Source organism: Trichosurus vulpecula, chromosome 3 (assembly GCF_011100635.1).
Source record: "Trichosurus vulpecula isolate mTriVul1 chromosome 3, mTriVul1.pri, whole genome shotgun sequence".
NCBI lineage: Eukaryota > Metazoa > Chordata > Mammalia > Diprotodontia > Phalangeridae > Trichosurus > Trichosurus vulpecula.
The window spans coordinates 232,126,415-232,139,321 of record NC_050575.1 but is presented as its reverse complement, the minus strand read 5'-3'; the positions used below and the strand labels follow the sequence as shown (position 1 = coordinate 232,139,321).

The 12,907-nt window shown below is 35.6% G+C and overlaps 1 protein-coding gene across 2 annotated transcripts in view; it reads left to right on the top strand.

Annotated features, from left to right (window-relative positions):
* Positions 1 to 12,907, top strand: part of CPSF3 (cleavage and polyadenylation specific factor 3) — a 65,817-nt gene that overhangs the window by 11,686 nt on the left and 41,224 nt on the right. Inside the window, exons 5-8 of one of the 2 annotated variants that reach the window (XM_036751473.1) lie at positions 1,615 to 1,792; positions 2,817 to 2,906; positions 4,807 to 4,957; positions 12,098 to 12,273. In XM_036751473.1, the coding sequence (XP_036607368.1) occupies positions 1,615 to 1,792; positions 2,817 to 2,906; positions 4,807 to 4,957; positions 12,098 to 12,273 (595 nt within the window). The remainder of the gene's footprint in view (positions 1 to 1,614; positions 1,793 to 2,816; positions 2,907 to 4,806; positions 4,958 to 12,097; positions 12,274 to 12,907) is intronic. The other variant, XM_036751474.1, reaches the window with a different exon arrangement.

Genomic DNA, 12,907 nt, shown 5'->3' with positions numbered 1-12,907 from the left:
GACCTAGTAGCAGTATTTCTGGGTCAAAGGGTATACACAGTTTTATAGTCCTCTGGGCATAATTCCAAACTGTTCTGCAGAATAGTTGAACCAGTTCACAACTCCACCAGCAGTGTGTTAGGGAATGAACCTAATTTCCCACATCCAGTTCAGCATGTGTCATTTTCCTTTTCTGTTGTCTTAACCAATCTGATGGGTGTGAGGTAGCATTTCAGATTTGTTTTAATTTGCATTTCTCTAATTATTAGTAATTTAGAACATTTTTTCATGTGACTATCATATTATTTGATCATTATCAATTGGTCACCATATCCTGTTTTTATATGTTTGGTTTAGTTTTCTATGTATTTTAGAAATGAGACCTTTATTGGAGAAACTTGCTACAAACATTTTCGCCCTAGTTTCCTGTTTTTCTTCTAATTTTGGCTGCCCTGGGACTTTAAAATTTTTTGTAATCAAAATTATCCATTTTACCTTTTGTGAATCTCTCTGTCCTATTCAATCATGAACTCTTCCCCTATTCAGAGATGACAGGTAATTAATTCTACTTTCCCTTAATTAGCTTATGATGTCACCCTTTATGTATAACTCATGTACTCATTTTGAATTTGCCTTGGTATGTGATGTGAGATGTTGGTCACTGCCTACTTTCTGCCATAACTGCTTTCCAGTTTTCCTAGCAGTTTTTGTTGAATAAGGAGTTCTTGCCCCAGTAGCGGGGATCTTTGGGTTTGTTAAACAATAGACTACTGTGCTTATTTGCTTCTGTATGTTGTGTACTTCATCTGTTCCCTTGAATCTAACCACTAACTAAGGACCTAGGATCCTAGATCTAGAGCTGGAAGGAACTTCAAGTCTGTCTAGGCCTTCAACTCATACATTTTATGGATAAGAAAACTGGAGCTACTTGTACAGAAGTAGAAAACTTATGAAGGAGGATTTGAACCCAAGTTCTCTGACTCTGGAGCCAGTGCTTTTTCCATTGTGCCACATACTGCCTGTTATTCAGAATACTTACTAGTTTTCAAAGACCCATAATTTAATCCATATGGGCCCTCCCTCCATCTATACAGATTTCAACTGCTTCATACCTTAGGAAATTGTTTGATGAATTGTTTAGGGCAAAAACATTTTATTACCAGTTTCCCAACCTAGTAATAAGCCTATCCGAATTTGGGTGATCTGGTTCTTTAATGGTAGTCTTTTCCCGGGCACTTTTTTGGCTTATTGCAGCAGACTTTAAATACCTTCTCTATATAAGATAAGGCACTGTACTAAAAGCTAAGTATAAAAAGACAGCAGTGAAAGACTCTGGACTCAAGGTGCTTAAATTCTATCATCATTTGAAACCTTTTAAGCCTGGAAAAGTCTGTCTTGCTTTCCATAATGATATTCTTGCAGAAGCTGGCATCACCTCCCACATGAGAGGCAGTGGAATATTTTAGTATAAGTATTTCAAGTAATTGTAACATAATCTGCTTCCTTATATTCTATATAAGTAAATGGAATGGCTTTAAGTGTGTCATCAAAGAACAGTTTTCTATGATTTCTTTAAAATAAATCAGAAAAAAATGTTTAATCTTATTCTTCATGTTCTGGTTTTTTAAATTTTAGTAATATATCAGCGGATGACATGCTGTATACTGAGACAGATTTAGAAGAGAGTATGGACAAAATTGAAACTATCAATTTTCATGAAGTAAAGGAAGTTGCAGGAATCAAATTTTGGTGTTACCATGCAGGCCATGTTCTAGGAGCAGCCATGTTTATGATTGAGATTGCCGGTGTAAAGGTACTGTGTATCTTCTTATAAAGAGATATCGTAGTATTAATAGAAAGAAATATAAGAGTTGGGAGGTATATGTTCAAATCCTGGCTCTAATGCTTAATATCTGCATGACCTTAAGCAAACACTAAGTCTTTTAGAACCTCAGGTTTTTTCCCCTGTAAAGTGAGAAATTTTTTGTTTTTTACTACCTACATTATAAACTTGTTGCAAAGAATTTTTCAGGAGAAATCAATGTATTTCCAGCTACAGTGCAATATTGCAAATTTCTTAAAACATGCAAAGTGTTAAAACATGTAAAACTTATGTGTTATAGGTAGAATCAGACTTTGGTTGGCAGTCTTACATTTGACCATCAGGTATAGTGAAAATACCATGATACTTCACATTTCCACTGTACTTGGTCACATGTACACGTAACAATGTTGATCTTCCTGTTTTTATTTGCTTTGAACATTTTCTTTAATTGTGGTTACTGCTTTGATCCAGCTAGGTACATCAGTTCTTATAACGAATATTTGTAGTTCAAAACAATAAAATAAAATTTCAGAGGTTGAAAAATAAGCTAAAGTAGCATGGTCTTCATCCACTTGCATATGATGTATAGAAAATTGCCTGGGTAACTTGATAGGGAACAACCTCTGGTATTGTATTCATTTTACATTAAGAGATAATATGGAACCCATATCACCAGACTGTACCCCCAGAAAGAAAAAAGGGAGAGAAGATAGGCTAGCAAGGATATTTATTCTATTTGCATCAGTTTCTAATAAACTTGGATAGAAAAAAATTAGGATAAATACTGAAAATTCTAGTTACAAGGTAGCATATTAATTTCAATCTTATAGGCCATACTTTTTTCCCATCAAATCTATTTTATTTAAAACCTAACTGCAGCTTTTAACTTGATTTTTTTTTTTTGCTTATGAATACACATATACACAATCATCCCTAGATTTTACTGGCTTAATTATAGAATATCTTTCCAAAATCTAATTCCTTTCCCAACTAAGTTTCTTATCTTTCATAGCTTTTATACACAGGTGATTTCTCAAGACAAGAAGATAGGCACTTAATGGCAGCTGAAATTCCTAATATTAAACCAGATATTCTTATTATTGTAAGTATTAATGGTTTCCTGATTTTAATAAATTTTTTTAATTGTCTTTTGTTTTTGTACCCCCTAGATTTCCCTTTATACCCTTTTCCTTGCCCCTTACAAAGAGACATCCCTTATGACAAAGAATTTTTGTCTTGTGTTTGTTGAACTAGTATAAAAGGTGATGTGGTGGCAGCGAGGTGGTGCAGTAAGTAGAGCACCAGCCCTGGAGTCAGGAGGACCTGAGTTTAAATCCAGCCTCAAGACACTTGACACACTTACTACCTATGTGACCTTGAGCAAGTCACTTAACCCCAAATGCCCTGCCTTCCTCCCTTAAAAAAGGGGGGAAAAAGTGAATTATATAGAAATTGAATTATATATATATTTTTAAAAACGTTGAAATGTTTATTTTCCTATATGTGGGGAAATTATTCAGCTTTTATGGGTTAACCTGAACTTTTGAACCAAAAAAGTCAGGTATTGATTTAGGCTTTTCATAACAATCCAACTTTATCCTTTGGCTATTAAAAATGGTAGTCCCTAGGAAAGCTTGTCCTGAAAGAGGGTAATGGATCTAGATGGGGCAAGTAATATACCTGGCACTTTATCCTTAATCAAGGTGAAATTATTTTAAAGTGAACATTTACAGCAACCTTGAAGAGAAAAAGAAATTATTACGTGATACCTGAGAGTCATGTGTGGAAGGGAGATGAGAATCTTTGTCTCTTGTCACTTAGCATATGCTGCCTTGAATTTTTATTTATCTTTTTGTGTACATGATATATTTCCCTAACTGGTTCATAAGTTCTTTGTGGGCAGAGAAGACATCAGCCTCTTATTTTTATTCCATTCCTATTCTAGTACAGTGTCCTGCTGCATAGAAAGGGCTTATCAAGCATGTCTATAAAGTTCTATACTCCTACTCTAGCACCTCATTATGTCATGGAGGTTACCATGGATTCTTGAAGGCTGGATAAAAGAAATGTAAGCTGTGGCAGGTCCTGTCAAGCTGGAAAATGTTTTAATATCACCCATTAACCTACTATTTGTCATTTCAAAACTAGGATAGCTAAATTTTAAGGGACTAATGCTTAGTTGGCAACAATTGGGATTCATGTGGTAAGAGGGAATACCTTGTGAAATCACAGATCCTTTTGAAACATGTTTGTTGATTATGATAAAATGTCAGCTTAGGGAGATTCAGTGATAGACTGATAATGTGTTTCAAAACCTATTTTAGCACTGTCAGTGGTCTTTCTGCACTAATGTCTGTCTCCTTGTAGCCTTACCTGGCCTTCAGTAGCTTCAACTCTCTACCCTGTTGTTCTGGCAGCAGTGGCAATCTTCTCAATTTTCATTTACCTGTTGATGTTTGTACTGATAAACATCAGGCATTGACATTAGTAAAGAAGATTCAGCTGCTTCCATCATTATGGCAAATAAATGACCTCAATTTCAGGAAAGATTTCTGAAAATCTGCCTCAATTATTTTTATCATTATTGTCAACTATGTGGCATAGGGGGTAAGAGCACCAAATTTGGAGTGTGAGATCAAACTCTTAAGTCTGAATTCAAGTCTAGCTTCAGACGCTTACTGTGTGATCCTGGCAAAGTCACTTTAACCCTTGTCTGCTTCAGTTTCCTCATGTGTAAAGTGGGGATAATAAGAGCACTTATGTCCCAGGGTTGTTTTGAGGATCAAATGAGATAACAACATGTAGTACTGCACTTTAAAGCCTTCTATAAATGCTAGCTGTCATTATTATTAATCTCACTTAGTGTTAGTCTTACATGTCTGCAAACACATTATTCTATGGTAGGCGGATAGGTAAGTTTATTAGAGTGTCATTCTTATTTTTTAAGACAGTTGAGGTTAGATCTATGTCTCATTGTTCTGATACCTGTTTACGTTACTTAGGAATCTACATATGGGACTCACATTCATGAAAAACGAGAAGAGCGAGAGGCAAGATTCTGCAACACCGTTCATGATATAGTCAATAGAGGTGGCAGGGGTCTTATTCCTGTCTTTGCTCTGGGACGAGCTCAAGAACTTCTCCTAATTTTAGGTATGTCTCCTCCCTCTGACGTAAGAATAGTAAACTTTAAGAGCTATTTGCAGAAAGAAGACAGTAACTCCTTACAGCCAAAGTGCATTAACGTGTATTATCTCACTATGACTGGTATCATTATCCTCATTTATCTGATCAGGAAATTGACAACCAAAGAGATTAAGTGATTTACCAAGTTAAATGAGCAACTGAAATACAACTTGAAGCCAGATTTCCTGATACTAGTCCTATTGCTGTTTCATCTTCAGCTCATTAATCCTTCCCTCCCACCCCCAATTCCTCTTTCTCTATGGTCATTCACCCCTTTCTAGACCTCTGTTTTGGATTACTTCCACATTCTGACTTGTCTGCTTTTGTTTGAGTGCTGCTGGATGTTGAACGAAGTCGCAAAACCATGCTGATGGGGCCACTACAAATTTGTTATCTAATACCATTTTGGCTTTCGCTGCTGACAGTCATTCCTTTTTGCTTTTCTCTGATCAACTCTCCCCACAACAGTTTTTCATATTTTTCTTTTTAAGCCTCTTATACTTCTACCCCTTCCTAGGTTGCAACAGAATTTTTACCTCTCTAATCCTAACCACCATACCTCTTTTAATGCAGCCTAAAATCATATTGCCCTTTTTGGCTGTCTTATCAGCCAAATTCTAATTCAATTCTAATTCTAATCCTAATCTGCTTTCTACTAAAACCCTCAGATCTTCTGCAGAATAACTTGCGTTGTCTAACCTCGTGTTTCCCATTTCAATTTTGGACTCAAATTTAAGATTTTAGATGATGGATTATAAGTTTAGATCTAGAAGAGAGAGCAAAGATCATCTGGTCCAACACTTTCATTTTGTTGATGAGGAAACTGAGATCCCCCCCCCCCCCAAGAGGCTAAAGAACTAGCCTAATACGGCATATAAATTTATGCCAGCATTACCACACAGGCAATAAGTGGCAGTTCCTGCAACTCTAGAATGAATGATATTTCCACCATCTCTGCAGACTCAGGCCAGTATTCTAGCCTGTCAGTGTCTTTTTGTATCTTGGCTGTCACCCAGTGTGTTCAGCTATCTCTCCCATCTTTGTGTTGTCTTCACATTTAATAAGATTGCCTTATACCTTTATCCACATCATAGCACTAGGCCAAGCACAGACACCTGAAGTATTCCATTGGTTACCTCCTTCAGAATTGATGTTGTGTCATTAATGAGTAATCTTTCAGTCTGGCCAGTCAGCCAGTCTCATATCCAGATGTAGATTCATGTATCCCACGTTTTTCCTTCTTTTCTATAACTATAATGTGACTGTGAAGTAAATTCTAGCTAGCTAGCTTTTCCTTATCTGCCAGTCTATTAACCTGTCCAAAAAAAAGAAAAGAACCTACTCTTAATTATATCCTTTTGGTAACCATCATTTCCTTTTATAGATATTCACTAACTATACCTCTAATAATACTTTCTATAACTCTCCCAGGATCAAGGTCAAACTCACTGGCCTATGGTTTGAAGACTCCATTCTTTTCCTTTTTTTGAAATGTGAGGCAATATTTGTCCTTCTCAGCTCCAGTGGTACCTTTCCTGTTTTCCATAATCTTTCAGAAGTCACTGAAAATGCTTTAACAGTCATAGTTGTCTGTCCTTTCATTTCCCAGGAATATTCTGAGCCCAGCCTCACCCCTGAGTCTCTAGCCTCTTGTAAAGTTCATCAGAAGTGCCGCCTTCTGCGTGAATCCTTTCATGATTCCTCACCCTTTTCCCAAGCTGTTAGTGTCTTCACTCCAAAATTACGTATTTTATAAATACTGTATACGATATGCACATTGTTGTCCCTTACAGGTCACTGAAAGCAGGCCCCTTTTCACTTTTGTCTTGATACGCCTAGTAGTGCTTAGCACAGAGACTAGCATGTGGTGGGTGTTTAATAAATGCTTTTCAGTTCACTGGTGAATTGAACTCATCAAGGGCAGCTCAGTGCTGTATTACTTTTTCTCGATTATCTTGGGTATCAACTTCCTAGTAGCCAATTTTGATCTATTCTTTCCAGTATTGTTCTCCTATAGAAAAAAAGTAGAAGCCAGATAAATAGGTTTGTACTTCTGCTTTCTGTCATCAGTTTTCATCATCTCAGCTACCCTGAGCAGAAGTCCTACTCCTTTTTCCTAATACAGCTTTTTATTAAAATGCTTTTTGTCATTCTTAGCATATCTTTACCAGCTTTGGGTTATTCTGAGTTTTGAAATTCCTGCTATTATTCTTCCAATTCCATGCTGTACTTTTGTGCTTCCTCTTAATTTAATTTCCTTTTAATACATACTTGTATGTATATCTCAAAAATCTAAGGTAGTAGGGGAGTTTTTAGTGCATTTACACTCATCTCTTTTAATTGCACTTGTTTTTCCCCTTCATTGTAATTGTTTCTCTCTAAGTCTTCAGGATTTACTTGAAGTCTGCTCCTCAAAATCTAGGCTGTATGTCATGATATCTTCTTGTCTCTTACACCTGCCGCCGCCACCACCACCCCCAAAATTGCCATCTTCCCTATTTTAGCAACTGATTACTTGGTGCTCAGATACAGAAGTTCCTTTTATTAATTATTCTTTAAAGATGAAATTATCTTTAAGGCATGTCAAGAAATTAATACCTGCGCATCTTTAACTAGGATGTCCAAATTATTGAAATTCCCTATTACTACTATATACTGCCTCTGTGCCACTCTTGTAATCTATTTCTGTAATTCTTCTTCCGTTCCCTCTTTATGTCCAGATTGTCTTAAGGCAGAGGTGTCAAACATGCAGCCTGCATACCTGCTGTACTCCCAAGTGTGGCCATAACCACACTTAAACTGTAACTAGGAAATATTTAACAAAGTAAAAATAAAACAAAAATAACATTACATTTTAAAATTAAGTCAGTATGTGACCTTCAGGGATCCTTATGTACAGATTAGTGACCCCCATTTCTATTTGAATTTGACACCAGTGGTATAATGTACATTTTGATGTCAGTATTACTTCTGTTTCTAACAGCACTATCTTTACCAAAATGCTCTCTTCAGTATTTTTCGCCTCAGGGTTGCTGGGTCTCCATACATGAATTTATCTTCATAATATATTATGCTTTTCCACTACCTCCCACCCCTCACCTTGTTTCGAATAAGGTTAGATGCTTCCTGATGCATATTTTGGTCATGTGTTTCAATGGTACTTATGGTCTCAAATTTTTCTTTTTGAGTTAAGCTTTCTGATTCACTTTTCTTGCTACCCATGAATTGTTCATTTCTGTATAAATATGTGAAACCACAGGTTTTATTGTTGGCTCTTGGATTTAGTCTCCTATAAGTTTCTGCCCAACTCTATTACTGTTCTTCCTATATTATAACTACATTAGGATATCTAGCGTTGGTGATAACACATAGGCAGGTTTTTTTTTTTCCCATTCCCTTCCTTTTTCAATTTAAAGTCTTTTTTAAAAAAATTAGATTTATAATTATTGTTAACTGCATTCTATCCCTGACCAAAACCCCCCCCACATTATTCCTATATTTTAAGCCCTCATCCAGAAATCCCAAATGCATTCTCAGACACTGTCCTAACTAGTTGCTATTAAATTCTCATGTGTCTTTCTCTTCTGAAGACTTTGCTCTTTAGTAATGCTGATGAAAATATCCATGGTGCCTCTCAAAAAGGTCTTCATTTTCTTACTCCAGACTTGGTAATATGTAGTAGTGCTTTTTTAGGTTCTTTCTGGTACTGTTGGTTTTTTTCTTACTTGAGTCACCCTAATTGTGTAGTAGTTGTCAGGTTTGACAGTTCTTGTTGAGTTCTCTCCACCATTTTCTGGGAAGACAGGAGACCTTTTTATTGTTAATGTCCAATAGACACATAGTCACCTCAGTATTCTTCAACAGTGAATCACCAATCATCAATATCTGTCTCTTCTTCCTTGAAACCTACTGGATGGTCTCTCACCTTGTACTACCTGTCTTCATTCCTAGGAGAACATATCCCCTTTTCTTTTCCTTTTGTTGGAAGGTCTTCTTCCCTCCAACTTCCAGACACAGGTATTCTCTGCTTCTAGACATTTATCTTTCTAATTACATTAAATACACTCTATTGCACCTTTTTGTTTAAGCACTACATTCTCGATGATAGTTTGACAAGTAAAGATATGTTGTATTAAACCGCTCATTTTTGTTGCTGCTGACACCTTTCTTTTTAGAAGAAAAAATTTTTGTTGATGTTTTCTGTTTTTTATTTTACCATAATTATCCCAAATATCTTTCCCCCTCCTTTTCCCTCTCTCAGAGAGCCATTCCAAATGAGAAATAGTATTTTTTAGAGAACACAAAAAAAAAACCCAGCACAAATTAATGATATATTGAAAAAGCGAAAGAATATGTACAGTGTGTAACATCTGTGAAATTCCTACCTCCACAAAAGAGTAGTTTGGAGGATATCTTCTCATAACTCTTTATTTGAGTCCTGTTTAATCTTTATAATTTTGTTACATTTACTTTTAGTTTTTTTGGCATGTCTTCTTTCCATTTACATTATTACAGTTACTGTATATTGTTTTCTTGGCCCTGCTTATTTCTCTATGAATCAATTCATAATTGACCTTTCCATTCTTCTCTGTGTTCATCACATATCATTTTATACATATGTACATGTGTGCATGCATGTATATGTATGTGTCATATATTCTTTTGCTGTACCAGTTAGAAGATGCCAAATGTTTTAACTTTAGTTTCTCTGGCATGTCGTTCACTTTGTCCCATTTGTTTATCTTCCTGTTAGAGTTAGAACTGAGAGGGATAGGGATAGTGAAGTCTTCTGTCATTGTCTTGTTATTCTTCATATCTTTTTGTAGCTAAGATGTTTCCTTTGTGAATTTAAATGCTAAGGCATTTGGAGCATATAAGTTTATTCTTGATATGAGTTTGTTATCTGTGATTCCTTTCAGCATAATGGAGTTTCCAATTACTTTTGAATTTTTTTAATTCCAAGTTCTATGATAATATATTGTAAAAGCCTACAAAGTAGTAGTCACCAGCATTTCGGATAAGAGATGTGAGCATATATAACTTTCTGCTTCCTTCCTGTGCATTTGAAAAATTAAAAACTTTTCTCAGTTACTCATAATGTTAAAGAGCAAGATTATCATTAATGTGACCAACATATCAAGTGTCAATATTAATTTCAACCTCTTCCCTTTATTTAAACTATATTAAACTTTTTAGTAAGTATAATTTTGATTACATTTTAGTTTTTTGTTTTTTCTTTTCTGCCCTCTAGTGGAAAAACTAATGAATGGCTGAATATGTAACTGGAAAAAAAGCAAAAATTCAATCAATGTATGTTTGAAAATTTACTTTTTACATTTGCTTTTAATTAGGTATTTTTGCATCTTTGTGTAAGACGCACTGAATAGTTTTTTCAAAAGCATAATCAGAATAAAATTGTTGACTCTTCTATGAGATTATAAACAAGACATAGAAACAGTCTTAAACTGTCTGAAGTATTTAGTAGTATAAATGGTTGCCCCTCTGAGTGCCTAATTAAGCAACAAATTCAATTCAACATGTAAAAGAATGGCTGTGTCTGCCAGGTTTTGGAAGGTTTATTTTTTCTTGATTTTGATTTTATGTGCTTTTGTATTCAAAATTACAGAATTAAAAATCAGCACAAAAACTGAGCAATTTGGCAGATAAGTACTGCTGTAATTGAGGGTCTGGTATAGCATTAGTGGCTGGCTTTCCAGGTAGAAATCTGGGTTCATATCCTGCCCCTGGTTTATCATGTTCAGGTTCCTCAGCCTCTCAATGCCCCCAGGCAGCCACATAAAACCATAAACTGCAAAGAAATTGCTAAAAGTTGATATTTAGGTGGGAAGAAGTTTCCATACTGGGAGTTCCCTGCACTGATGAAATCACAGGTTCAGATCTTTTCTCCTCATGATCTTAAATTATTAAAGCATGGTTTCAAAGTGTTTTTCTCATTACATTAGCAGTAGATTGTTCAAGTACAGGGTTTCCTAAAGGTCTTAATACTGGTTAACAAGTTTTAATAGTTTAAAACTGAGCTAAGACTTTTGGGTCACACTATATTATTGTCCATATTTTACAGATAAGTAACTTCAAGCTGGAAAGTCATCCTAGAGCGGCTCACTAGTAAATGTCATAGCTGATCATAAATAGAAGGTCACTTAGCTCCCAAGTCTTTTGCCTGTCCAGCTATTCCACATAGCTCCTAATCAGTCAGTCAATAAACATTTATTAAGCACCTACTCTGAGCCAAGCACTGTGCAAGCACGAAGAACACATATACCAAAAAAGACAGTTTCTGTCCTCAAGAAGTTTACAGTCTAATAGGGGAAGATAATCCACAAAAGGAAAGTAAAGAGGTTGAGGTGGATGGAGCAAGATACCCAACACAAGGGCATGGTGGAAAAAGTCAGAGAAGTCTCAAAGTAATATGGCCAGATGAGAAATGAGGAAAAGATTTCAGTTTTTTACAAAGATGTTTTTCACTGACTATTCCTATTTTTCATGACACTTTTAGTGATTATCAGATGGTTATCATTTTGCCTGGTAACCAGTTTTTAAAGAATATTAAGTTTAACAGTAAGTATGGGGTGCTTCTAGATTGGGGGAGAAGGGGTTCCTGCAATGGCAAGGAAGAATTTCCTCTACAAGTGCAGGAATCTTTGGACATTGGCTAGGATACTGACATGTCGAGTGAGTTTCCCAGGATCCCACATCCATACGGTAGAATCACTTAATAAAGTATTTTTATTTTAAATATGTTCAAAATTTAAGCCACTTGCTGGCCAGTATTTATTATTCTTTCTAAAGACGTGTGGAATAACCTTGATCCTATGTATTTTTATGCTATGGTTAAATAATTATTTTGAGCTTTTTTTTTTAGGACTAAATTGGAGGTTGGTCCTAGTGAAGAAGTAGTAGGTTAATGTTTCCTAAGCTATTTTAAGTTGTGGAGTTTTGTTTTCCTTTATTCATGGTACTTTGAGCTTTTAAAATTTCTTATAAAGATAAAAATCTAAGCTTACCTTCAGACGAAATCTTGATTTTAAATTTTGATATCTTCATTTTAGCAGAGTGGAATTTTTACCTTGTGAAATTTCTTTCTAGATGAATATTGGCAGAATCACCCAGAACTCCATGACATTCCAATATACTATGCATCATCTTTGGCTAAGAAATGTATGGCAGTATACCAGACCTATGTGAATGCCATGAATGACAAAATCCGCAAACAAATCAATATCAACAATCCTTTTGTCTTCAAACACATTAGTAATCTCAAGGTCAGTACATCTGGAAAAAAGGAATATTGCTAGAGCGTAAAAATCAACTCCATTTTACTTTGTCCTTTGTCATTACTATTTGGAAGGTATTTATTGTTGAATTTATTAAATTCTTGCCAAAGTCATCTAACAGCATAATTTTTAATTGATATGATCATGGTGTTTATAGCCAGAAGGGACATTAGAAGTCAGCTAGTTCAATCTCATAGGTAAGGTAACTGAGACCTGAGAAGGTTTACTGACTTGCCTAAGATCAATAACAGAGATAAGTAGCAAAGCCATGATTTGAATACTAGTCTTCTGACTCCAAATCCATATATGATGTAGGAAACATTTACTACTGTTTCCCTATGTCCCAAGGATAATCATTGACCTCAACAAGCTTCTAATCTGATGGGGAAAGACAGTACCCAAAAGGAAACTAAAAAGCCTAGAGATTAAGGGGGCGTGAAAGAATGACAAGGTGATGGTAAAGTCAAGACCAAGCAGAGCTACTGGTGGTAAATGAAGAGATGACTGGGATTTTGAACCTTCTGTAGGGGGAAGCTATGGGAGAAATTTTTACTCAGTTAAAAATTTTTAGCTGGCAGAAGCAATTGGGGTGTAAGTGGGAAAGCTGAAGCAATCCCCCTGG